The sequence below is a fragment of the Rana temporaria genome, chromosome 1 (assembly GCF_905171775.1).
Source record: "Rana temporaria chromosome 1, aRanTem1.1, whole genome shotgun sequence".
NCBI lineage: Eukaryota > Metazoa > Chordata > Amphibia > Anura > Ranidae > Rana > Rana temporaria.
The window spans coordinates 184,292,113-184,319,310 of record NC_053489.1 but is presented as its reverse complement, the minus strand read 5'-3'; the positions used below and the strand labels follow the sequence as shown (position 1 = coordinate 184,319,310).

General features: G+C 45.8%; 1 protein-coding gene across 1 annotated transcript in view; it reads left to right on the top strand.

Moving 5' to 3' along the window:
* Positions 1-27,198, top strand: part of KNTC1 (kinetochore associated 1) — a 552,295-nt gene that overhangs the window by 227,103 nt on the left and 297,994 nt on the right. Inside the window, exons 37-39 of the mRNA XM_040347334.1 lie at positions 4,243-4,387; positions 5,698-5,754; positions 12,977-13,140. Coding sequence (XP_040203268.1) covers positions 4,243-4,387; positions 5,698-5,754; positions 12,977-13,140 — 366 coding nt within the window. The remainder of the gene's footprint in view (positions 1-4,242; positions 4,388-5,697; positions 5,755-12,976; positions 13,141-27,198) is intronic.

Below are 27,198 nucleotides of genomic sequence, written 5' to 3'. Positions count from 1 at the left end.
TTACCCTGAGCCTGTATATTGCCTATCCACGCTGCACTCGCAACATGTCTAATTCACATCATAGGGGAGACAGTCTTGCTGTATTGGGTGCCCACAGCTCCACTTCTAATGGTCTGGGGCAGCTTGCATCACGCCTACTGATGGTGCTGAAGTGTGCAGTCAAGCTATCCTCTGCAGTTGGCCTCTACTGTACTTTGAGTCATCCTTAAATCTGTGAGGTGTGACTGGGTCCTCTGCCCCTTCTGCTGAACGTTTTTACCACTATCGTGAAGATTATGACCCAAATTATGCAGCTGTACTCTGATCAGAGAGGCAACAAACTTGCTCCCAGGCTGGCTCCATATTTTGCAATGTATACCATAGAACCCTGTCCTGTTTTAAAACATAAGCACTTACCACTTTTACTTGTTCATCAGGGTCAGTTTGCATCAACGATATGCAAATTGTTCTGTTGGATTTGTAAGCAAATGGTGGCAGATTTTTCACCCTGGATTGTAGAGATCCATCAGCTATTTAGATATTTCTGTTATCACCACCACTTTAATATAGATTGAGGCGTTATTAAATTTCTGTACAAACAGGACAACCCCTACTCTTCAATTACAGAAACATATTTTAAATTTGTTTCTCAAAATCCTGTCAGAGTAGATTCTCATAACACTCAAAAAACTGAGAAGACTGCTAAACCCTCAGTCAAATGACATGGGTGAGCACTTTTGAATTGAAACCATGTGTTGCATGCAGTCAGTGGGTTTAGAAAACAGATGTACAATACTTTCTGTTGAGTTGAGTACCTACATGTCGGAAAGTGTAATATGGGAGGATGAGTATTTTAAGCTGAATTGAGATCTGGAAAGAAAGCATTAGAAAAATCTGAAAACTGGTACAGTCCCCTCCCAGATCAGGAAGCTGTTATCAGTGCATCTCTACTATAGTCTTGACAGAGTACCAGCTATACACTGAAAGGTGTAAATATTTGACACAGATATCCCATAGAGAGATCAGGAAAGGATGAGGCAACAGAGCTGCTCATGGCTATCCCATGAACCTGCTTTAACACCGTATTCTCAAGAAATGTGTGTGTATATATATATATATATATATATATATATATATATATATATATATATATTATAATTTTGTACGGGACGCCAGGGTTGGGTCCTGGATGGACGCTATGTTGCGCCAATTTTTGGAGTGTGGTCCCTTTAAGGCAGTGGTGTAGGGTTCAGGAGGTCACCCAGAGGGGGTGAGAAATTCCGGCAAATTAAAAGTTGATCCAGAGGACGGGCTTACAGTCCTCTGTCCTTAATGTCATTTGGGGCCTGGAATCTCAGAGGCTCTAAAGTGACATTAGGGAGGGAAAGAGCCTCCTCTTCTGACCCCTGGCTTTCAGGCACACAGCGGGTTAAGAACATCCAGGAAGTCAGCGTAAAGGACAGGAAGTGCGGATAGAGGGTGTGGAGGAGTATGGGAGTGGACCTGTCTGCAAAAGCTGTGCACTGCTGAGAAGGATTGGAAGTTCTGCCTAAAACCATATGTGCCTTTTTTTTTTTTTTTGCTTTATCTGCTGTGCTGAAGGAAAACTTTTTCATTTATGCTGGAGACAAGCAGGACTTTTTCTTTGATGTTTTATCTGTGTGCTGAAGAAAGCGTTGTGTTTTTCGTTTGGTCACAAATAAAAACCCTTTTGTTCACTGTTACGGTTTACGCACTTAATCTCGCAGAGCTAAAGAACCCCCAAAGTTTCACTATCTATATATATATATATATATATATATATATATATATATATATATATATATATATATTTTTTTTTTTAAGAAGCAGCTAAAGACACCCCATTAAAAACCAGCTAGGGGGCCATGAGTCAGATTCGAGACCAATAAATGCTAAACTGCTTTAAGGCCACTAGAGTTTGGTTTGGAGCTATAGAAGGAGCACTGGCAAGCATTGCGTTAGGCCCTGAATCCTTTATTCCATGCAAGACCTGTAAGAAATCATTAGTCTTTTATAGATGCAGTAAATGCTGAGAGTTCATGAACATAAAGTTTTTTAAGTGTCTGTCCAGCAACTTGGCAAGTGGCTGAATAGCCAATTCGGTTCCCACAACAATTGGTCAAAATTTTAATGGATGGAAACCCTCATTGATCTTGGAGAATCGATAAATAACGGTTGTTTTAGGACATTCTGTGCACAGGAAATTTGCAGTTTATTTTATTATTTTTTCTGAGATCCGTCTATTTGACAAACTACTGTTGATATAAGATTTATCTAAAAAATTGTCAGGGCTTGAACTTTGCCTAAAATGGTTTGGACTAGCCATCAGATTGAAGCATTTCATACCATACGACTTGTATAAAGCTTTCAATGCTCTTGTATTGGCCAGCTGAGACAAAATTACTCTTTCGTTGTCCTGTTATTTTTTTTGAACATAGTGTGCTGGTTTCATATCTTGTAATGGGATGAATGTTTTGACGGCCCGATCCACCATTTCATTCATCACAGCACCCTTTTATATTTGGGTCTAGTAACTGTATGGAGTATGCTAGATTTTTTGCATTATGTCAAATTCTGATTTGCTCAATCTTTGACTGATCAGCTTACCCCTGAGAAATTTGTCTACTACTATTACTCCCAAGTTAAGGGATACAATTTCCGGTGATTTCAATGAAAAGATATTCCCTTTGCAAGCTTCTTTTCCAACTGTTTCCTTTGAAGATTGGAAGCAGCCTCATGTTTTCCCCTATAAATGTTTTTTGTCTTTGTGAAGATTTTGTTCAAAAGTAGTCTATTCCAACACAGATCTGGCTCTGTCTCACCTTAACAAGACGACTTGTATACCAGTTGAGAATGCGCCTGCTTTTATTGACCCAACTGATAAGTGATTGGAAGCATTTTCCAGAACTCTGTTCTTACTAGTGGATCTAGTCTTGTACCCAATTCTGGCTTTGACTTTGCTTTGTCAAATCTTGTCTGACTTGTCAAAATCCCTATAAAGTACTATGTAGTGTTGATCCCTTGGTTGTGGAGCAGGTGGCTTTAGCACAATATTAACTAACATTTTGTTTTGCTTTTGTGCCCACCCCCTCAATTGGACTAAGACTGCCTGTGCCCCTCAGTGGACAAGAAGCAAAATGGGATTTATCTCCTCGGTAAAATCCTTTAGAGTCCCACCCCTCTGTGTTTTTAATCATGCTTTTGGTACCGCTTTGCTATAAACTGAGGCATGGTAGTACTGTCCACTCTGTAGCAGTAGTATAACTTGAGGATTGCAGATTGTATATGTCCCTCAATGGACTTCCAAAAGCGTATATTATGGCAAATAGAAAAACCCAATTTTTGTTTTCCTTATTTCGTTCAGCTATGCCCTTTTAAGTCATCGGTGACAATACCACGTTTAAGTACTGCTAGTAAGTGTCCTATGTAATATCAAAAGCTTAGTTCATATGCTGGTTACACAGTTTACCTACTGCCAGTGTCCTAGACATCCTAGATTTGCGGAGTTCTCAGCGCACTCCTGAGTGGGGTGGGGGGGGGGGGGCGTCATTCACTTGGGCACACAACTGACACATCCCATACCATACAGTCAAACCTGTTAAACCTTGTCACTTCTGTTCTTTAGGTCCATCATCAAAGTCAATATTTCAATTTGTATGTTTGGTTTCAAAGCACAACCATACTACTAACAAGGAGACAAATACTTAAAGCGGAGCTCCACCCAAAAGGGGAAGTTCCGCTTCAAGAACTTGTTCCCTGCTCCTCTTGTACAGTTATCACTTTTAAGGAGCCGGGGGGGGGGGGGGGGAGCAGGTACCTGCTTTTGTTCCGAGCGCCGCGATTGAGAGGTCCCAGAAGACTGCATCCACCAATCATAATGTGCAGCGTGACTCCCGAATGTGCGGTGGGCACCTGGCTGTGAAGCCACAAGCTGTCACAGCCGGGTACTTGTAGTGAAGATGCCGGCACCAGGGACCGTCGTAGACAGCAGGTGAGACCAACTGGGTTGAGCACACCGCTGGATCGTGTGACAGATGAGTGGCTGTTTTTTTAGGTCCGCAGCTACAGTTTTTGTAGCTGCTGACTTTTTTATTTTTTTTCGCAGGTGGCTGGAACTCCTTTTTAATGAGGGCATATGCAGGGTCATCTCCTTATCAGTACTGTCTAATGTGAGTGTATAAACTTTTGTTTGTGTGTGCATATATAATATATAGCGTTTCAGAAGCATGTTATCTTATACAGAATGCCAGTTTTGGAGGTGACCGAGATCATTACAAAGAGTGGACCTATGAAGAATTCTTCAGTGAAGATGGAATTGTCCTGGATTCCTTGGTGGTTTTGCCAGTTGCTTATAATTTAGCTACAGCTTTTGTTCCAAGCACAGCTGGTAATATGTCTGAAGATCAAACCTTTTCTGGCACTTATGTTTTTTTTTTTTTTTTGCAAGAAAATTACCTATAATCCCCAAACATATTATATATAATTTATGTCACACGATACTTATGCAGCAATTTTTCAAATGCAATAAAAAAATACACTTTAATAAATAAGAAAAAAACATACGCACACAATTATTTTTATAAAATATGAAAGATGATCTTACGCCAAGTAAATTGACACCTAACATGTCATGTTTTAAAATTGTGCATGCTTGTGGAATGGTGACAAACAACATTATATAAAAATCTCCATAGGCAGCAATTAAAATGTTACAGCTCATCTGTTGAGAGTTACAGAGGAGGTCTAGTGCTAGAATTATTGCTCTCTCTCTAACGTTCACGGCAATACATCATGTATGTGGTGAGAACACCGTTTACATATGCATGCGCGACTTACATATGCATTCACTTCTGTGCGTGAGCATGGAGGGATGGGGGTGGTTTACATTTTGTTTTCTTATTTATATTTTTTTTTTTACACTGTCCCTTGTAATAGAAATAAGGATAACAGGTTTTCTTTATGGAGAAATATTTGGTCAGAAAGACCTCAAATATCTCCTTTTAAAAGCAAAAGATCCAAAAGTAAAGTTTAAACTTTTTTGCTTTAAAGTAAAAAAAAAAGTTGTTTACTTTTGCCGTAGACTGGGAGTGACATGACGTCGCTCCAGTCCTCCCAGGCCTTGGAGGCGATCATAGTCAATCTGGTCTCTCTTCACCTCTGTGATCAGCCGGCCGCACCGTTGGATCGTTTCTCGGTCACAGAGGTGGTACAGAGAAACACCGGCGGGGGGGGGGGGGGGGGGGGGCGGGGGGTTAGGTACTTCTGAAAGCGATCCAGCGACTAATGAGCTGTTCGGACCCCTTTCATGAGGGAGCCAGCTGCGGGCTGGAAAAAAAAGGGGGATTTTGGCTGATGGCTTTAGCCATAACTCTGGCAATAAAATGTATCCCTTCTTAAGCAGCATGGTCCACCTATGTCTCTTCACAGTGGGAATCTTTCTCCTATAACCCTTCTCTCTCTCTCTCTCTCTCTCTCTTTCTATAGTATTTAGGCACAGAGAGACCGCACCCATTACTGGTTAGTCTGCAAATTTTGGGACACCACACGGGTATACTGCACACCCAGTATGGTGGTTATTAATAGTGAGCATTGATCTCCAACCAATTTTTCTAACACTATTTTAATTCACACTACTAATTTGGGATCCAATTTAGTCTTATGAAACTGCTTAATCCTTCAAATTGTACTGTTTTACAGGTAAAAAGATGTATCCTTTGGATTGTGCTAATCTGGCTACCTGTTCATGCACTAAAGGTATTGTGGGGAAAACGCATATTCAATATATTATATAATGTTACTTTGAGATGACTATTTAACTTGCGCTGCTTCATCAAAGCAAAACCTATTTTAAATACACATTCGGGGACAATTACTAAAATTGGTGCACGCAGAATCTGGTGCAGCTGTGCATAGTAACCAATTGTCTTTTAACTTCAAACCTTCTTGTTCATTTAACCACTTCACCCCTGGACGGATTTGTCACCTTCCTGACCAGGCCATTTTTTGCAATACGGCACTGCGTCGTTGTACCCAAGCAAAATTTATGTCCTTTTTTTTTCTCCTACAATTAGAGCTTTCTTTTGGTAGTATTTGATCACCTCTGTGGTTTTTATTTTTTGCGCTATAAACAAAAAAAGAGCGACAATTTAAAAAAAAACAAAAAACACAATACTTTGTACTTTTTGCTATAATAAAAATCCCCCCAAAAAAGTAAACAAACACATTTCTTCATCAGTTTAGGCCGATATGTATTCTTCTAAATATTTTTGGTTAAAAAAATTGCAATAATCGTATATTGATTGGTTTGCGCAAAAGTTATAGGGTCTACAAAATGGGGGATAGATATGTCATTTTTATTATTATTACTAGTAATGGCAGCGATCTGCAATTTTCATCAGGACTGCAACATTGTGGCGGACAGATGGGAAGCTAAAAATAGCCACTGATTACTGTATAAATGTCACTTGTCACTGGCAGGGAAGGTATTAACACTAGGGGGGGGGGGGAGATCAAGGGGTTAAGTGTGTTTCTAACTGTGAGGGGAGGAGACAGATCGTTGTTCCTATTTAGTAGGAACACACAATCTGTCTCTACTCCCCTGACAGAACCGGGATTTGTGTGTTTACCAACACAAACCCCCGTTCTTGTTCTGTCAGGAGCGACCACGAGTGCCTGGCTGACATCACGCCCGCCGGCAACGCGCATCAGCCCTGGGGACACGCTGCACGCTCCTGCTATAGCGTCTTAAAGAGCCGACGTATAGCTACAGCGATTTGCACAGCTGTGCCAACCTCCCACAGTATAACTGCGGTGGCTGGTTGGCCAGCGCTTAAGCTTTGCCAATAAAACCTTGAAGCTGATTGGTTAACACGCACACTTCCACCAGATTCTGTGTTTACCAGTTTTAGTAAATCTTCCGCTGTTCTCGGGTAGGTAGATATCAAGCCTACTAGATCAGCTGTTAACTTAAAATCTCAGTACACATCATGCTTGATTAAGGCTCATTTGAAGCCTTATTCTGTGTTGTCCTTTTATAGTTCTGGACTCCTGCATGTTATGATATGTCACCGACTTTTGCTAAGAAATGCCTTACCTTTCGCTTTGAGAAAATATTGCTTCATGCCTTCCTGTTCCAGTGCTCTGTGTTACAATATATGAATGCTACCTTCCCCATATTGAAGGGGAAGAGAGAAGCATGTCTACGATGTGGCTTGGTGGTGGCATCGATCTGTTTAAATTGTAGAATTCACAATGTCGAGTTTCTCAAGCGGCACCACCTGCTATATTCACCCATTAATGCTTGCCTGCCACAAGGTTGCTGTACAGTATTTCAAGTCCTCCTTGTAATTAGAATAACTCCTGTAAATCATGTCTAAACGGCCTCTGAAAAGCAAGCCTGCTGTTCATGTGAAGTAGGCCTTAGAAATCCCTGCTGTGTGTTTACATTAGGTAGCTGGCAAGCTACCAAGATTTTGGTGCAATAGAGAAAAAAGTACTATTACTGCATGTTTAAAATATGTAAATGCTTTAGTGTATGTATTCTGGTCACAGGTTCTCTTTTAAATAGCCATTTGTATTTAAATTTCAGCTTCCAGCAAGATGAGGGCCCTTTCACAAAGGTGTTCAGTTTAGATCGGTCTGTCAGTTTTTCAGACTGATCTAGACTGAACTACAATGTATATCTATAGGCAATCAATTCAATTTGTCTGTCTTTATGGAAGAATTTTTTTTTTTTTTTATACTTTTGTCACCTATAATTGGTTTCTGCAAAACCTGAAAAAATGGATGCAAAACAGATGTAAATTTTATCTGAACTAAAGTGTAAACTGAAGATCGATTTAAAAATGTAAAAAGGAACCTAAAACGACTCAAGGGGATATGTATGAACCGGCGATGTTATGTGTTATGAGCAGTTCATATATTTTAGTTACAGCTATAACTTTGACATCGCAACTATGTTCTATCGGCAACACACTTGGGTTGAGGCTTTACACTAGGGGTAGGCAACCTTTGAGTGGTGGTTATCTACTTGGATAACATGGAAGAGATCAAAGATCACTGGGGTGTGGCACCCTTTTCTTTAAAAAAAATAATAAAAAATCACTAGCAAGCCCCAATAAAAAGAGGAATGAAGAAAACTAATGTTGCTGTAGAAATGTGAACTTGGCCTACCTTTTAAGATTTCACTTCAGTAAAAAAGCCGGAATTCACTTTCATGAAAAAATAATTTTTTCATGTCTTTTCACCCCCACATGGCTAATGCCGGAGTCCACTATAAGGCAGAACATTTGGTACTGCAGATTGATTTGCTCGACTAGTTTTGGGGCCCAGCTATCTGCTCTGATTTTTGGCTAGTGTAAGTAGTATGTAGGGCAGTGTCCAGGGGTTAACAGTTGGCAAAGTGTCCAGGGGTCAGTAGTATGTAGGGCAGCGTGCAGAGGTCAGTAGTATGTAGGGCAGCGTGCAGAGGTCAGTAGTATGTAGGGCAGCGTGCAGAGGTCAGTAGTATGTAGGGCAGAGGTCAGTAGTATGTAGGGCAGCGTGCAGAGGTCAGTAGTATTGATACAAAAAAATCACTGGCGCTCAATGGGAAATAACTAATATCCCATGAAATACTTGAAACCCTCGTATGGGCTGAGAACAGTCCGTGCTGCAGAGATCCAGATACCCTGAAGTACCACAAATACACCAAAAAGGAAAACTCTGCGCTCCTGAAAGTTCACCAATTGTAAATCCACTTAATGTTTGTGAAGAAAAAAACATACATTAACACTTTAATTTTCGGAAGATCCAGTCCTTTATATGGTTAAAAAAGGGAAAGTTTCCACAATGTACACAATATAATAAAAAAGTATAAAAAAAACTTTCCAAATGTCTGCATCAGACCAGCACCCTCTTCAGACTTCAAATGGTTAAAGCTTGCGGTTTTAGTTTGTGGGCTGTCTAGCAAGACATCATTAGTGCAAATGGTGAGCACAGTACATTACCCAGCCAGATGTAAACATCGATCGAATGTCCTTCTCCTGGCTGATGTAACAATGTCCGGGATCCTAGGCTCTCTCCTATGCGGGTCTGGAAGCTTCACAGACCCGATAAATGTGACTGCGGGAGACACAGCGTGGATCAGCCTATCAGAAAGGACGCTCTCCCTGGGTGAACATGCAAGCGTCCCACGTCTGAGACGCTGTCTCAGTAAACCAGCTGTACTGCAGGGAGAAGTTTAGGCGCCCTCCAGTGGGCAAAATGCAGTATGCGCTTGTTGAAAAATCAACAGTGTTGCATGGCGATTAAAATAATCGGATATAAAAGTTCTTATGCATGAATAGGATCTTCCATCATAAAATGGGGATATTAAGAGGGGTCCTAGACGACGCGTTTCGCCCTTACAAGAGCTTTGTCACAGTCCTGGACTGTGACAAAGCTCTTGTAAGGGCGAAACGCGTTGTCTAGGACCCCTCTTAATATCCCCCTTTTATGATGGAAGATCCTATTCATGCATAAGAACTTTTATATCCGATTATTTTAATCGCCATGCAACGCTGTTGATTTTTCAACAAGCGCATACTGCATTTTGCCCACTGGAGGGCGCCTAAACTTCTCCCTGCAGTACAGCTGGTTTACTGAGACAGCGTCTCAGACGTGGGACGCTTGCATGTTCACCCAGGGAGAGCGTCCTTTCTGATAGGCTGATCCACGCTGTGTCTCCCGCAGTCACATTTATCGGGTCTGTGAAGCTTCCAGACCCGCATAGGAGAGAGCCTAGGATCCCGGACATTGTTACATCAGCCAGGAGAAGGACATTCGATCGATGTTTACATCTGGCTGGGTAATGTAATGTGCTCACCATTTGCACTAATGATGTCTTGCTAGACAGCCCACAAACTAAAACCGCAAGCTTTAACCATTTGAAGTCTGAAGAGGGTGCTGGTCTGATGCAGACATTTGGAAAGTTTTTTTATACTTTTTTATTATATTGTGTACATTGTGGAAACTTTCCCTTTTTTAACCATATAAAGGACTGGATCTTCCGAAAATTAAAGTGTTAATGTATGCAGTTTTTTTCTTCACAAACATTAAGTGGATTTACAATTGGTGAACTTTCAGGAGCGTAGAGTTTTCCTTTTTGGTGTACATAGGTCAGTAGTATGTAGGGCAGCGGTCAGTAGTATGTAGGGCAGCGTGCAGAGGTCAGTAGGGCAGCGTGCAGAGGTCAGTAGGGCAGCGTGCAGAGGTCAGTAGGGCAGCGTGCAGAGGTCAGTAGGGCAGAGGTCAGTAGGGCAGCGGTCAGTAGGGCAGCGGTCAGAGGTCGGTAGGAAGTACGGCAGGGCGCAGAGGTCGGTAGGAAGTACGGCAGGGCGCAGAGGTCGGTAGGAAGTACGGCAGGGCGCAGAGGTCGGTAGGAAGTACGGCAGGGCGCAGAGGTCGGTAGGAAGTACGGCAGGGCGCAGAGGTCGGTAGGAAGTACGGCAGGGCGCAGAGGTCGGTAGGGCAGCGCGCAGAGGTCGGTAGGGCAGCGCGCAGAGGTCGGTAGGGCAGCGCGCAGAGGTCGGTAGGGCAGCGCGCAGAGGTCGGTAGGGCAGCGCGCAGAGGTCAGTAGGGCAACGTGCAGAGGTCAGTAGGGCAGCGGTCAGTAGGGCAGCGCGCAGAGGTCGGTAGGAAGTAGGGCAGCGCGCAGAGGTCGGTAGGAAGTAGGGCAGCGCGCAGAGGTCGGTAGGAAGTAGGGCAGCGTGCAGAGGTCAGTAGGGCAGCGTGCAGAGGTCAGTAGGGCAACGTGCAGAGGTCAGTAGGGCAGCGTGCAGAGGTCAGTAGGGCAGCGGTCAGTAGGGCAGCGCGCAGAGGTCGGTAGGAAGTAGGGCAGCGCGCAGAGGTCGGTAGGAAGTAGGGCAGCGCGCAGAGGTCGGTAGGAAGTAGGGCAGCACGCAGAGGTCGGTAGGAAGTAGGGCAGAGGTCGGTAGGGCAGCGCGCAGAGGTCGGTAGGAAGTGGGGCAGAGGTCGGTAGGGCAGCGCGCAGAGGTCGGTAGGAAGTGGGGCAGGGCGCAGAGGTCGGTAGGAAGTGGGGCAGGGCGCAGAGGTCGGTAGGAAGTGGGGCAGGGCGCAGAGGTCGGTAGGAAGTGGGGCAGGGCGCAGAGGTCGGTAGGAAGTGGGGCAGGGCGCAGAGGTCGGTAGGAAGTGGGGCAGGGCGCAGAGGTCGGTAGGAAGTGGGGCAGGGCGCAGAGGTCAGTAATATGTCAATCAGTGTACATAGATCAGTTGTAGGTGGGGCAGTATACAGAGGTCAGAAGTATGAAAATCGGTGTATAGGAATCAACAAGGCCGAGGATCGGGGGGGGGGGACACAGTACTAGGGAGTCAGGAGGTCATGTGGCAGGGGGTCAGGAGCGCATGGTACTGGGGGTTTAGGAGGGCATAATACAGAGGGATCTGGGGGGTATGGTATTGGGGAGGTCAGTAGGGCACAGAACTTGGGGGGTCAGGAAGGTATACTGGGGTGTCAGGAGGGTAATTGGGGGGTCAGAAGAGTAAGATGCGGGGGTGGGGGGTAGGAGGGCAAAGCACTGGGAAAGCAGGGATCATGAGGATTTGGTACTGGGGTATCAGGAGGGCTGGGATGTCAGGAGGGCATGGTATTATGGTTTCAGAAGAGTATGATATTGGGGACCAGGAGGGAATAGTACTGTGGGGTCAGGAGGATGCGGAATTTGTTACCAGATGCAAAGTAGCACAGGGAAGCAGCATATTCTGCCACTGATCTCCACCAGCCCTCCACTCAAAAGCAACCTTGATGGATCGGAGAGGAGTTGAGGCGGTGGGGATGAGCTCAATATTTGCAGGGCTCAGGGAAAGAGCTTGGGCGTGTTCATACAAGAGCCCAAACCCGCCTAAGCTGTTCCGGAGGCTTTCCCTGCACCCCAGCCAATCATATGCAGGGGGCGAGGGCTGTCCCGCAGGCTAGGTTTGGCCAAGTGTCTGCCTGCGCCGCTCTGTAGAAAAGGCTGGGTCGGTAAAGCAGAGATGTCTTCACAAGCTACCTGTCGCCTGCAGGTAGCTCACAATTGACTGGTTGCCAACCCCTGCTTTACACAAAGGGGTGTGCTGCATATGATTGCCAACCGGCTTCACTTCCTGGTTCCCTTCATGCGCGACTTGTGCTGCGCAATCCCACTGGTACCTGCTGTCTTCTGGGACCTGTGCGTCTCCCAGAAGACAGCGGGGGGGGCCCGGAAGTGGTGTAGATACCCATGGGTGGCTTGGGTATCTATGCCCGGAAGTGGGAGAAAAATACCTGTATTAGACAGGTATCTGCTTCCCCCCACCCCCTGAAAGGTGCCAAATGTGACAGCGGAGGGGGGGGAGGAACCGGAAAAGCAGAAGTTCCAGTTTTGGGTGGAACTCCGCTTTAAGATCCTACAGTGTATATCCATCATTTGGAAACAGATTATTCATATTTAAACGGTTATGTTGCTAAAACTAGTGTTTAAAATAAAGCTGTACCTGTAAAGAACTTGGGTACTAACCATTCTTGCTGCCCTATCTGCTATCTGCAGCTGAAGAATCTTCAGAATCAGACACTTCCGACAGTGTAAAGTTTCTGGTCTCCGTTGCAATCGCGGTACCACTTGCCTGCCCCGCTATGTCTCTATAGGGCACAGTAGTGATGTAGGCGTTGTAGGGAGGGTAAACAATGGGGAATCAGGAATGCAACATTTCTAGAAGTGTTGGTTTCCAAACAGTCTTCAATGACCAGTTTCTCTACATTGTAGATCATCCTACAACCCGCTAAGTGTTTTTTATTTTTATCTTGAATTTCTTATTAGTGTGGGTTTATGTAACAGTATTTTTAATATCTACTGGTTTATTTGTGCACTTCATACTTTGCTAAAAAATAAAGTACATTAATATACAGACAATAGTAATGGTGCATGAGACTACTGTTAATGTTATTTTATGACCAGTCTCTTCCTTTTATTTTTTACAGGAGAAAACATGCTGCTTCCTGCTAAAACTCCTATTGTTGCATTACTGGAAAATTTACAAGAATGCAGTCAATGTGAACTGACCTTGAAGCTCATAACAAGAGCATTTGGTACATGTTTACAGCACAGCGTTTCAAATTATATAGATGATAATTTAAGTACAAAGGTATGGTCGCTTTGTGAAGGATTCATGATGCATTAAATTGTTCATTTATTACTGTTGGGTGAAATACATGTTTTCCGTGTTAACCAATGTATGACCTTTATCCTTAGTAGTCATTTAAAAAGACAACATATAATAATTATATATAGCGCTACCAATTATTCAGCTACAAACAGTCATTTTGTGAAATGTATTAAGCCCACCATATATCACTCGAAAATGTAGCCAGTTCAGCTAAAGGGCGATCAACTTGTGTATAACCAAACTTCTGGGTTTTTCCCAGCAACATCTGGGTTTTACCGCCAGCAACACTGATTCTTGTAGTCTGCAGACAGGGAAAGTTCCCCGCTGGCAGAAGAACACAGTGCGCGGTCGTGCGACGTGGCTCCCGAACAAAATTGGCGTCCTTTTTTCCCCACAAATAGAGCTTTATTTTGGTGGTATTTGATCACCTCTGCGGTTTTTATTTTTTGCGCTATAAACAAAAAAAGAGCGACAATTTAAAAAAAAATATATTTTTTTTACTTGTTGCTATAATAAATATCCCAATTTTTTTTAAAAAAAACTTTTTTTTTTCTCAGTTAAGGCCGATACGTATTTTTCGACGTATTTTTGTAAAAAAAAAAAAAATAATCGCAATAAGCGACTGGTTTGCGCAAAAGTTATAGTGCCTACGAAATGGGGGATAGATTTATGTTTTTTTTTTTTTTTTACTAGTAATGACGGCGATTTGCGATTTTTTTTGTCAAGGCTGCGATATTGCGACGGACGTATCGGACACTTTTGGGACCATTCACATTTATACAGCGATCAGTGCTATAAAAATGCACTAATTACTGTATAAATGTGACTGGCAGTGAAGGGGTTAACACTAGGGGGTGAGGAAGGGGTTAAATGTATTCCCTCATTGTGTTCTTACTGTGTGGGGGGAGGGGACTGACTGGGGGAGGTGACCGATGCTGTGTCTCTATGTAAAGAGACACAGCATCGGTCTCCTCTCTCCCTCACAGCACGTGGAGCTCTGTGTTTACACACAGAGCTCCACGTCCTGCTGTGTTTACCGACGATCGCGAGTGTCTCGCGGACATCGCGGCCGCCAGGCACTCGCAACGGCTCCCGAGCTATGCGCCCGGCATGTTGTTTCCCCGCTGCGCGCCCCCAGCGGCGCGCACGGGGAACAACAACAGCAGGACGTCCACCCGGCAGTTGAGAGACGCGCTGTGGACGTCTTTCGACCATAGCGCGGATCTCAACTGGTTAACTTAGAAGACATTTCATTTTAGGCCTGTAGTGACCAGGTTTAGTGATACATTTAAATAAAAGCTTGACTCCAGCCAAATTCTTCCTGCTATTTGGCACTGCGCTACTTTAACTGGTAATTGCTCAGTCATGCAACAATGTGTCCAAACACAATTTTATATATATTTGTTTACACAAATAGAGTTTTGTTTTGGTGGTAATTGATCTCCAAAAAAACAGAAATTATGAAAAACTATGGTTGAAAAAAACATCCACATTTTTTTACTTTCTGCTATATAATATATCCAGTAAAAAAAAAAAGTTTTTGTTAAAATCACAGTTTTTTATTTTAGTTTTAAGTTTTTGAAAATAATGACAATAAGTATATATTGATTGGTTTCCGTGAAAGGCTGGGGGGAACTGACTAACTGCTACTGACATCACCAGTGACATTAATACACGGTATAAATTAAGCTCTTATAGTAATTATTATCTGCTCTTTTTGTACTAGAAAGGGATATTTTTCTTATGTTTTTTTTTTTAACCCCATCATGACAGATGATATAAAAAGCATGCTGCTCCTACTAAATGTCTTGGTGACAGCTGGCGCAGGTAGCTTGTATCAAGCTACCTGCCTATGACAAGGGAGTCTGTCATGCACAATATTATATTACAGTCCTGTCTGAAAATCTGCAAACCGTGCTTAACCAGTTCCGGACTGCCCACCATACATATACTGCGGCGGGGCAGTCCGGCTGCACAAAACAACGTCCCTGCGGCAATCGGATTTGTTACAGAACCGATCAGTCTTTAGGTACAGGCCAATGATTTCTGGTCTGGACCTGCTGATCGGTTCTGGTGAATGACAGAACATCCTGTGCCTGTGTAATGTAAATACAGGCACGGGAAGTGATGCAATCTCCCCGCCTGGAGCCCTTTCGGTTCCAGCATGCGAGGAGAAAGCACCCAACAGTAAAGAAGCACTACACTGACACCAGGACACACAGGCACATTTTCACTTCCGTTCATGGACGGACACAGCAGCATTGACCTTAGGGTTATATATCCTTCCTTTCAGGAGAGACTTAGGCAGAAAAAACAGCACTTCAAGTGTTAAAACACTTCTTTCAGTACAGCACCTCCCAGGGGGCGGGTCCCCCGGGTACATCCCACTCTCTGCATGATGCAGCCCCAGTTTTTTCTGCCTAATGTTAGAAGACATGGCTCCTCTGGGCCCATGTGCTCTGGAGGTTTTAAGGCGATTTTTTTCGCTTTTATTTTATTTTTCCTGCATTTTTTGGATCCTGGGATCTACAATCAACTGCCGACTGGGTGACAGGCTGGATCCTCGATCCTTGTAGCCCCCCATGTTCGGCCATCGAGCGTGTGCTGGCCTTTAGCTATGCTCTGGGCCGTCCACGACATTACCCGTGCTGCAGGGGTGGCCGGTGAGCGACATGCTCCAGGGCACACATATGACCGGTCTCTATGGCCGTGTCACAGTGTGCCGGGCCGACAGCCATGCCGTAAGCGGACGTTGGTTCTGTCTGGAATGCCTCCAGCCGGTGGTCGCGGGACAGGTAAGTAGTATCCCCTTGCCTTGGCATGGTGGTTCGGCTGATGCATTCCTGGGGAGGTCGATTGAGGGTCCGCCCTGCTTTCCTCTCTCCCTCCTTCCCCGTTTCCTGGGTGGCGGCTGTGAGGTGGGGGGTCCCTGGGGGCACCAATACTGCCGGGGGGCTGTGTTGCTGTGGGGTGCTATGTTCCTGTCCTGTATGATGCCGTGTGTGCTGGGGGGGGGGGGGGGGCTTGCAGGGTCTGGTGCTTTTACTGTGTTCTGCTGTGTTTGTCACTGTATTTTTAAAACATGTGTATGGCCGTCATTTTGCCGGTGACGCGCCTCTATTGACTCGACGGACATTTTCTTGTAGTCCGCATGCTGTTTTTTTCTGCATGTCGGCGGCCATCATGGAAAAGTTTTGGCCTCTAGTGACCAGATTAACGGCGCCAAAAGCTCTCAGCACTCTTCCTGAGGGACGGCACAGCACGGGCAGCGTTCTCAGCGTCTCCTTAGCGCTACAGCCTGGTCGGGTAGTGAGTCCTCTGGGGAGTCCCCTGCTCTCTGTTGCGGCCGGGAGGGTGGCCTGTGGGTCCCTGCCTTGCAGTACAAGGACGGCATATACAGTGGGTCAGCATGGCGTCCGAACCGGAAGCTTCTACCCTAAGCATGCCAGAGTTAACCCTTAGTGCCCCTGTTCCTGTGGCCTCAGTGGATGCTATGACGGCAGCCCTTGAGGCGTTTGTTGCCAGGATTGAAGCGGCGAGTGGCCAGAAGGGGGGTAAAAAGCGCCCCCTCCCTCTGACTTCTTGGGATGTCTCTGACACGGAATCAGGCCCTGCTTCTGCGTCTGACCCTGGTTCCTTCATGTCAGATGATGCAGGCTTAGCCCACACGGACAGTGAGGATGACTCTGCTTCAGGGTCAGCGCATGATAAGGAATTTGTTGGAGCTCTTATCACTGCGGTGCGGGATACTCAGAAACTTGAGGATTTGGCGGAGGCATCAGACATGCCGGTCCCTTTTGGGTTCCGCAAGCGAAAGGGTTTCCTTGTGTTCCATATCTGGACAAATTGTTGTACAAGGAATGGGATCGGCCGCAGAAAGTTTTTGCTGTTCCAAAATTCTTTGTGGTCCGTTACCCACTTTTTTAGGAAATCCTCCTCAAAAGGATATCTCCTCCGTCAGTGGACCCCCCTGTTTCCAGACTGAACAAGGCTACCACGTTACCTGTGGAAGGGGCTCCCGCTTTTAAGGACCCCACAGATAGGAGAACTGAGGCTGTGGCCCGCTCCATGTTCACAGTGGTGTGGTCGACGGTGAGACCGGTTTTGGCCGGGGCTCTGGTGTCGCAGACACTTACCGAACGGGCAAAGTCCTTGCTGCAGGAGCTGGAGGCGCAGAATGTCTCTGAGACCTGTGTGGACCAGTTGGTTCAGGGCCTAAAGTTTGTCTGTTAGTCGGCCCTGGATTTGTTCTCCAGGGCCTCCGCCTACGTGGTGGTGCTACGCCGCCTCATGTGGCTGAAGTGTTGGTCTGCGGACCAGTCTTCAAAAAAGGCCTTGGTGGACTTACACTTTAAGGGTGAACGGCTTTTTGGGGAGTCCCTGGATGATATCATAAAGGATGCCACAAACGGTAAGAGCACTCTGCTCCCGCAATCTGGGAAGGGTAAGGAGCCTCGCCGGAATCAAGGGCCCTCCTTTACTACCCCCAAGCGTTTTTTTTTGCCCGCCAAGTGCGGCAGGAAAACGTTTTCAGGGTGCTAAGGCTCCCGCAGAAGGGCAAAAGCGCCCCTGGTACCGCAAGCCCAACAAGCCTGCGGACAAGCCTGCCTCTGCATGAAGGTCTGCCCCGCCCGCATCTCGGGTGGGGGGCCGAATTCGCGGCTCGGTGGAGGTCTCTTCTTTCTGACCGGACCGACCGGTCAGGATCCAGTCCGACAACGCCACGGTCGTGGTGTACGTCAATCATCAGGGGGGTAAACGAAGCTCGGCTGCAGCGACGGAAGTCGCGCACATCCTCCGGTGGGCCCGAAAGGTACGTTCCGGCTCTGTTGGCCGTGTACATTCCGGGGGTGCTGAACTGGCAAGCCGACTACCTAAGTTGCCAAACGCTAGACCAAGGAGAATGGTTGCTACACCCGGAGGTGTTTCAGAGCCTGTGCCAAAAATGGGGAACTCCAGATGTGGACCTTCTGGCGTTTCGTCTCAATCGGAAGGTGTCACGGTTCGTGGCCAGGTCAAGGGATCCGTGGGCGGATGCGTCAGACGTGTTGGTGGCACCATGGGGTCACTATCTCTTCTTCCTCACCTGCTGCGCAGAGTGGAAGCCGAGGGGATACCAACAATCCTGATCACTCCGGATTGGCCGCGCCGTCCCTGGTACACGGACCTGGTGCGTCTGGTGGCAGACGTCCCTTGGCGTCTACCCCTGAGAGAAGATCTTCTGTCGCAGGGTCCGATCTTTCACCCTGCTTTACAGTGGCCGGCTTTAAAGGCGTGGCTGTTGAGAGCCAGGTGCTGAAGGATCGAGGCCTGTCGGACTTGTGGTCTCTACCATGCTGCGAGCACGGAAGTCTACTTAACGAAAGATTTACCATCGCAAGGCCTACATCTCTGTGTGAAGAGATGAAATGGCACCCCCCGTACATACGTGATGTCCCGGATTCTGCTGTTCTTACAGCGTGGAGTGGATCAGGCTCTCGCCTTAAGTACGGTTAAGAGTCAGATTTCAGCTCTAGCTGTCTACTTTCAGCGACCCTTGGCGGCACACTCCCTGGTGCGTACGTTTGTGCAGGGGGTTCGGCATGTGGTCCCTCCTGTGCGCCCTCTACTGCTTCCATGGTACTTGAATTTAGTTATTTCGGTGCTTCGAGAGGCTCCGTTTGAAGACATTCGGGAGATTCCCTTGTTGACTCTGTCCCAGAAGGTGTTTTTTCTGGTTGCAATTACCTCGGTCAGACGGGTATCTGAACTGGCGGCCTTGTCCTGCAAGGCTCCTTACTTGGTCATCCATAAGGATAAGGTGGTGCTGCGGCCGCAGCCGTCATTCCTTCCAAAGGTTGTTTCGGCTTTTCACATTAATGAGGACATTGTTTTGCCATCCTTATGTCCTCGGCCGAAAAACCGGAAGGAGGCCACTTTGCATTCCTTGGACGTGGTTCGGGCCCTACGGGTGTACTTGTCTGCTATGGCTCCGTTTCGGAAGTCGGACTCACTGTTTGTGTCGGTAACTGGTCCTAAGAAGGGTCTGGCGGTCTCGTCGGCCACCATTTCTAGGTGGATCAGACAGGTCGTGCTCCAGGCTTATGCCCTAAAGGGGCGGGCGCCTCCCTTTCAGGTTACGGCGCATTCGACCAGGGCGATTGGTGCCTCTTGGGCTTTCCGCCATCAAGCGTCTGTGTTACAGGTGTGTAAGGCAGCGACCTGGTCGTCAATCTACATTTTCCCAAAATGTTACAAGGTGAATGTGGGTGCATCTTGGGATGCCTCCTTTGGCCGCAAGGTTTTACAGGCTGCAGTTTAAGGTTGAAGTTCCTCCGTTGAGGAACTCTGGTTTGTTTGGGGTGAAGCTTGGTTTGCGGTGTTTTTTCCCACCCCTCGAAATTTTTTGACACTGCTTGGGGATGTCCCTAAGGTCAATGCTGCTGTGTCCGTCCATGAACGGAAGAGAAAATAGGATTTTTGTACTCACCGTAAAATCCATTTCTCTGAGTTCATGGACGGACACAGCACCCACCCCTCCTTTGTTTGTACTGCTTGTTTTACGAACTGGGGCTGCATCATGTACCCGGGGGACCCGCCCCGTGGGAGGTGCTGTACTGAAAGAAGTGTTTTAACACTTGAAGTGCTGTTTTTTCTGCCTAAGTCTCTCCTGAAAGGAAGGATATATAACCCTAAGGTCAATGCTGCGGTGTCCGTTCATGAACTCGGAGAAATGGATTTTACGGTGAGTACAAAAATACTATTTTTCACCCCCTGATTGCCCCAGAATTACCCCCGTTAACCCTTTTACTTGTCAGTGTAACCGAGGTAAAGTGTTCAGATTATTTACTGATCATTGTATTGGTGTCACATGTGACACTAAACAGCATGAAGCACAGTTGGGCCTCTTGCACAGGATACTCCTGTTTGAGCACTTTTTCAGACGTTTTTATTTTATGTATTTTTGCGCAATTGCTTGCATTTTCCCACAAACCTATTCTCTCCTTCTGCAGATTGTAAACAATGGCCATTAGCGCACATTTAGGTGAAATCATGCAAATTTGCGCACATATAGGAGTTATTTATTGACCAAAACTGCTGATTTTTCTATTTTTCTTTACTGAAGAATAAACGGCGCTTGTTTACGCACCTGTGTGCATAGGCACATTACAATGAATAGGCTGTATTTTAGCTCAGTAAAAAAACAAGCTGTAGTGTGCAAGAAGCCTTAGTGGTAGGTCGCGTTAGTCCCAGATGGGTTAGGGGGACCCGCCTTATATTTCCTAATAAAGGTTTAACCCTCTTATCACCCCCAGTTAACCCTTTCACTCCCTGTCAGTGTCAGTATAGTGTACAGATTTTTTTTCTGATCACTGTATTAGTGTCACGGGCAGGGCCGTCAATTTTTTTTTTTTTTTCCTGGGGGGTTCAGGTCTTTCAAGCCTTTCAAGATCAAAGGCATCATTTTACACTTTTATGTTGGGGGAGGTATGGTAAAAATACATGTGAGCAGAGTGAGGCCATGAGGCTTTGCAATGCAGCGGAGCAAAAGTTATCCCTATTCAACTGAATAGAACGCAATGCACGTAGTTCTGGTGCAGTAGTGTACTCATTAGTACAGCGAGCTCCCAAGCTCCCTAGTTTATTTTTGTTTAGCCCACTGGGTTGAAATAAAAAATAAAAAACTCACCGTGTGAAGCTTTAGATCTCATTCAAATGTTATAAATGGCCATGGAATGGCAAATATACCACGAATAGCTACAGCCAGGATCCCACATTTTCCAATTTTTGTCAGCTGCTCAGCCTGATGGGTTGAAAAGAGCCACTGCTGTTAACATGTATCTGCACATCCTGTGGTCCCCATGTTTAAGCTCTGGGGGACAAAGCAAAACACATTGGTGTGTGGCCTGGCGAGAACCGTGCTGAGGTAGTCTGATACCATCACTACTACATTACCATAGGACCCCGTGGATGTACGGCACCAGGGATGTTTTTTTTCTCTCTTCCCTTCAGTGACTACAGGAGCTGGGATGAGCTCCATCCCTTGCCGGCACTCCTGCAGCACATTCGGTATCTACATTACTACATTACTCCCCACATCGATTGAGCCTGAGCGACACACTAACAAACCGTGGGTCACAGTGCTTACCTGCTGACCCTGGATGCAGAGAGATTTTATCCAAGGGCAAAAATGTATCCCTACCTGCAGGTAACCACTGGATGTGCAGATACATGTGAAAACATGTTTACAGCAGCCCGTCACTTAGGTGTACAAGGCTGAGCAGATATTGGAACATCTGAGATCCCGGGTGCAGGTATTTGTAGTATACTTGCTGCACCATGGTCATGTAGGATGTATAAATGAGATTCAAGACTGGATTTTTAGTTCACCTTACTGTGCAAGAGGCAACATATTGTGGTAGGCAGTAAATTCAGTGATGATTTTATTTAGACCTTAAAACTTTTCATAAAATTTCTTGGCACACAGTTTAAGAGATTTATAAAATGTATACCGTATAATAAATATATATATATATATATATATATATATATATATATATATATATATATATATATATATATATATATATATATATATATATATTGTATTGTGCACTGCCTACCACAGGACGGTTGCTCCTGGCCAATATGGTTGGCTTTTTTCAGTCTTAAACTGTAGTAAGCCCAGCTTTTGAACTTGAACCTAGAAGTAAGCCTATAATAAAACTTACCTATAGGTACAGTGAATATCTCCTAAACATGTGTTTAGGAGATATTCACATGGAAAGCAGCCGGTAATGTTACCAGTGCATGCGTTCTGATGGAACGACATACCGCTTGGTTGTACTTCTCCTGGGGAGGAGTGCAGTTCGTTCTGCACTTTTGTGACCCATTTTTATCCAACAGCCAGCTTTAGCCCGCTGTCAGCTGACATCGTTCAGCAGGTTGAGGCTGTGGAAAGTTCCTCATTTTAAAGTCAGGATTCACCCAGATGCCTGGACCAGCAGTTCACTCAGTGAGCAGCTGAGACCCTGAGCCAGCTGCTCCTGCCCCCTCCACAGCCTGGCATTCCAGTGAGCATGGGCGAGGGGGGGCAGAGCCAGGGACTGTCAGTCACCACTCTGCTCACTAAAGGCTGAGAACTGAGTGATCTTTTATCGCTATGTTGTTCTTAGAAGCAGCTGGGGACAGATGCTACACTGGATTGATGCTCCATCCACCTAGGTAAGTATAATAAAATATATATATATATATATATATATATATATATATATATATTTAAATGGGAAAAAAATGCCCCACTCCCTCCCCAAGCAGATTCCCACAATAAAATATCTCCCTCCCTCAAATCTCCCTCCAAAAATTAAACCCCTGTGTCTCTAAACTGATCCCCCCCCCCCCAAAGCAAAAATATCTCCCTCAGTCAATACCCTCTCCCCCAGCAAAGATTCCCAATTATGAAGAAAATCTCCCTTTATCCAATCAAACTCCCCTCCCAGAAGCAAATCCTTGCCATTAACCACCACCTGTAAACTACAAGACACTCCCCCATTCTCCAAAAGCAAATGCACCCCCTTTCCTTAATCCCCCCCCACCCAAAAGAAACAACCCCAGGCTGGAATTCTCACTCCCTCATTCCCAAAACTAAAAAATTATGCCTCCCCACTTACCAGACCTCGGATTCAGCAAGGCACAGAAGCAGGAAAACGTCTGCATCCCCATTCTTCCTTCGGCTGTGTCATATGATGCTTCAAAAAATAGAAAGGGGGTTGCCTGCTGCACTCCGAAACTCTGATTGCTTCTACTGTGCTGATGCTGAGGCTAAACGGCAGGGACACTGTCTGGGCATTTTGCCAGGATACTCTGGGGGGTCTAAACACCCCTGACCCCCCCCCCCTATCTACGCCCCTGGTCACAAGTGCTGCTAGTTAGCATCAGCGTCAGTCTTGTATACTGTTGGGGTCCCGCCACATATTCCCTAATAAAGTTTTAACCCCCTCATCACCCACCAGTTAACCCTTCCACTCCCTGTCAGTGTCATTTGTATAGTGTACAGATCTTTTTTCTGATAACTGTTTTAGTGTCACGGGTAATGTCCGCTTTTAACCCTTTGATTGCCAGAAACACGTGCGCGCACACACACTCTCTATATACTTCCATTACTATTATAGTGTCTGAACGGATCAATTTATTTGATCTGATCAGAACTATACTAGTGTCTCCAATAATATAGTGTTTACAAAAACACAGCGTTAGCGGGATCAGCCTAAACACCTGCCAGAACCTGCATTTAGCCCCTCCGCCCTGCCCACCCAAAGTGAAGGATGAGTGGATCACTATCAATTCCAATACACTGCAAACCAAACTGCAGCTTTCGCACAGTCACGCCTGATCTCTGCTAGCACTAGCAGTTTGTCTTGTAGCGGTTCAAACCATCCTCGACAACCAGGTGCTTTTTTACCTGTAAGTCACACTAGGTACCTGTAGGTTTAGTGGCCAAAATGTGAAACAAAAGGTACACTAGTGAAGAGGCCTACAGGATACTGATACTGACCTGCTGATATTTTGGCACCACCCATCAAGCAGCTGATTAACCAGTCATTCAGGGAAGGCATAGTGCCCTCCCTGTTGAAACCAGGGATAATCAAACCCATCTTAAAGAAACCCACCCTTGACCCCAAAGACCCTGAACATCGTCGTCTCATAACAGGCCTGAACGTTTTCTCCAAGGTAATGGAGAAAGTGGTGGTACAACAGCTGCAACAGCATTTAGACACCCATAATTTGCTCGATCCTTTTCAATCAGGTTTCCGTCCAGGGCATGGAACAGAAACAGCATTGCTCAAAATATGGGATGATGCTCTTGAGGCCGCAGACGAAGGAGAACCTTGTCTTCTAGTACTGTTGGACCTTAGCGCAGCTTTTGATACGGTTGACCACAAACTATTGCTTATTCGGCTAGCTGAAGTAGCCAAGATCGCGGAATGTGACTTACCCTGGTTCTCCTCCTTTTTGGAAAACCGATCACAAGTAGTGAAACTGGGACCATTCACTTCTGAAAAACGCACGGTGTCATGCGGAGTCCCTCAAGGATCACCTCTGTCGCCGGTGCTGTTTAATATCTATCTTGGCCCTCTTTTTGAAATTATCAGCAGCCAAAAGCTGCTCTACCATTCCTATGTGGAGGACACACAATTGTATTTTCGTATCTGCAACAAAAAGGATCACCATCTCAATCTAGAGAAATGTCTCTCTTTGATAGAGAACTGGATGACAAAGAGTTCTCTTAAACTCAACGGCTCAAAAACAGAACTTCTCCTGTTTCACGCCAATCGGAAGAATCAACTGGCAACAACCTGGACACCTCCGCCCATTCTAGGAAAAATCATCACCCCTAGCACCAAAGTCAAAAGTCTCAGGATTTTCTTTGACACCCACATGACAATGGATGCACAAATAGGGTCAGTAGTCAGCGGATCACACCATCTGCTACGCTTATTACGCAGACTAATCCCATTTATTCCTAAAGAAGACATAGCAGTCGTGGTGGGAACAATTGTTAACTCCAGGCTGGACTATGCAAATGCCCTCTATCTCGGACTGCCAAAGTACCAAATCACGCGCCTGCAGGTCGTTCAGAACACGGCCGCGCGTGGGAATCAATCTCCCCTTCACTTTCAAAGCACTCTGTCTAACGCATAAATGTATTTGGGGAAATGCCCCCCAATACCTATGCGACAAAATAAAAGCCTACAACCCCAATCGCGCTCTGCGACCCTCCAACCAAAATTTACTCCAAATCCCCAAAACCAGATACAAGTCCAAAGGAGAAAGAAGATTTGCTGTCCAAGGCCCTCGACTTTGGAACACTTTGCCAACCTCCATTCGTTTGGAGGAGAACCACTTGGCCTTTAGGAGAAAGATCAAAACCCACCTCTTCTGAGCTCAAGGGAGAAGTGCTCAAACAAGCGCCCAGAGGCGATTCAGTTCGCATGTGTAGTGCTATATAAATTTTTCACTCACTCACTCTGATCATGAAAGATGAGAGCGCAGCGGATGCTTCACTGTCCGAATCCAATTCAGGCTCAATATGCAACCTGTAGAGAGCAGCTGCACCCTGACAGATGGCTCTGACGACAGAGTAGAGGTCCCTGCTAAGGTCATGTGTACCCAACCCCGTTCTTCTGTTGCTGAGGCACAACAATTGCATGGTTCTCGTATGCAGCAAAGTGTCAGTACTAGTGTCGCTCAACCTTCTGGTGAACTGGCAAGCACCAGTGGACTAGTACATCCTGGTCATAGACAAACCCGCTCTGCAGTAACACTTGGTGATGTGGCAAGGTCCATAAGTGAAGTTCAAGCTGGTGCAGTGGGTAGCACATTCGAACACAGGCCTGTAGAGCTCATAGTGCCCTTCCTGATGCGCTTGCAAATTATTATTTGGCAGCCCACCACTTCTGCAGCGCTCGCACTTCCCCCGTTCACTGGCCAGCCCAGAATTCAGGAGGCACCCTACAAGGGTTCCCGAATTTAAGACCTTTCTGGGCCTATCCCTCCTCATGGGCATTACTAAAAAGAGTGAGTTGCGGTCATATTGGTCCACTGACCCAATTCATTATATGCCCGTGTTCTCTGCTGCCATGGCCAGGACTAGATATGCGCAAATCTTGTGGTTCATACACTTCCACGACAGTGACTGTTGTCCTTGGGGTGACTTTGAAAATGATCGGCTCCAAAAATTTGACCCCTCATAAACCACTTCAACAAACAATTTGCAGCCTTGTTTATCCCCGATAAAGATGTCTGCGTTGATGAGTCACTGATTACATTTTCTGGTCACCTTGTTTTCAAACTGTTTTTCCCCAGCAAGCGTGCCAGATATGGGATCCGACAGTGGGGAGAACAAGTATTTGATGCACTGCCGATTTTGCAGGTTTTCCTATTTATAAAGCATGTAGAGGTCTGTATTTTTTATCATATGTACTCTTCAACTGTGAGAGACGGAATCCAAAAAACATTTCAGAAAATCATTGTATGATTTTTAAATAATTTGCATTTAATTGTATGACATAAGTATTTGATCACCTACCAACCAGTAAGAATTGCAGCTCTCACAGACCTGTTTTTTTTTTTTTTTTTTAAAGAAGCCTTCCTGTTCTCCACTCATTACCTGTATTAACTGCACCTGTTTGAACTCGTTACCTGTATAGAAGACACCTGTCCACACACTGAGTCCAACCTCTCCACAATGGCCAAGACCAGAGAGCTGTGTAAGGACATCAGGGATACAATTGTAGACCTGCACAAGGCTTGGATGGGCTAAAGGACAATAGGCAAGCAGTTTTGGTGAGAAGGCATCAACTGTTGGCGCAATTATTAGAAAATGGAAAAAGTTCAAGATGACGGTCAATCTCCCTCGGTCTGGGGCATCAATGATCATGAGGAAGGTGAGGGATCAGCCCAGAACTACACGGCAGGATCTGGTCAATGACGTAAATAGAGCTGGGACCACAGTCTCAAAGAAAACCATTAGTAACACACTACGCCATCATGGATTAAAATCCTGAAGCGCACGTAAGGTTCCCCTGCTCAAGCCAACGCATCTCCAAGCCCGTCTGAAGTTTACCAATGACTATCTGGATGATCCAGAGGAGGAATGGGAGAAGGTCATGTCTGATGAGACAAAAATAAAGCTTTCCCCTTTCGTCTTCCAGGACAGCCTCTGAGATGTATGGCTCCTCCCTCCGGGACAGGAAACACATGTACCAAACGTATAAAAGGTGGTCCTCCAGGCCGCCGCCTCCTTTTTTGTGTTTCCTGCCGGACGGGAAGGAGCACATGAAGAAACAGTGTTGGGAAGCTCTTTATCTCAGGGCTGTCCTGGGAGAGCCCCTGGGTAAACCTTGTTTTTCTGCAGCGCCACTCTGTCCTATGGGGAAGAGAAAGTGACTGAGTCACTGCTACCGTTATTGCTCAAAGAGAGCAGGACCCTGGATGGCTGCAGATTCCGCTCCATGCTGTGCTTACCCTAAGTCTGGGCCGGCGGTGAGGAGGTGA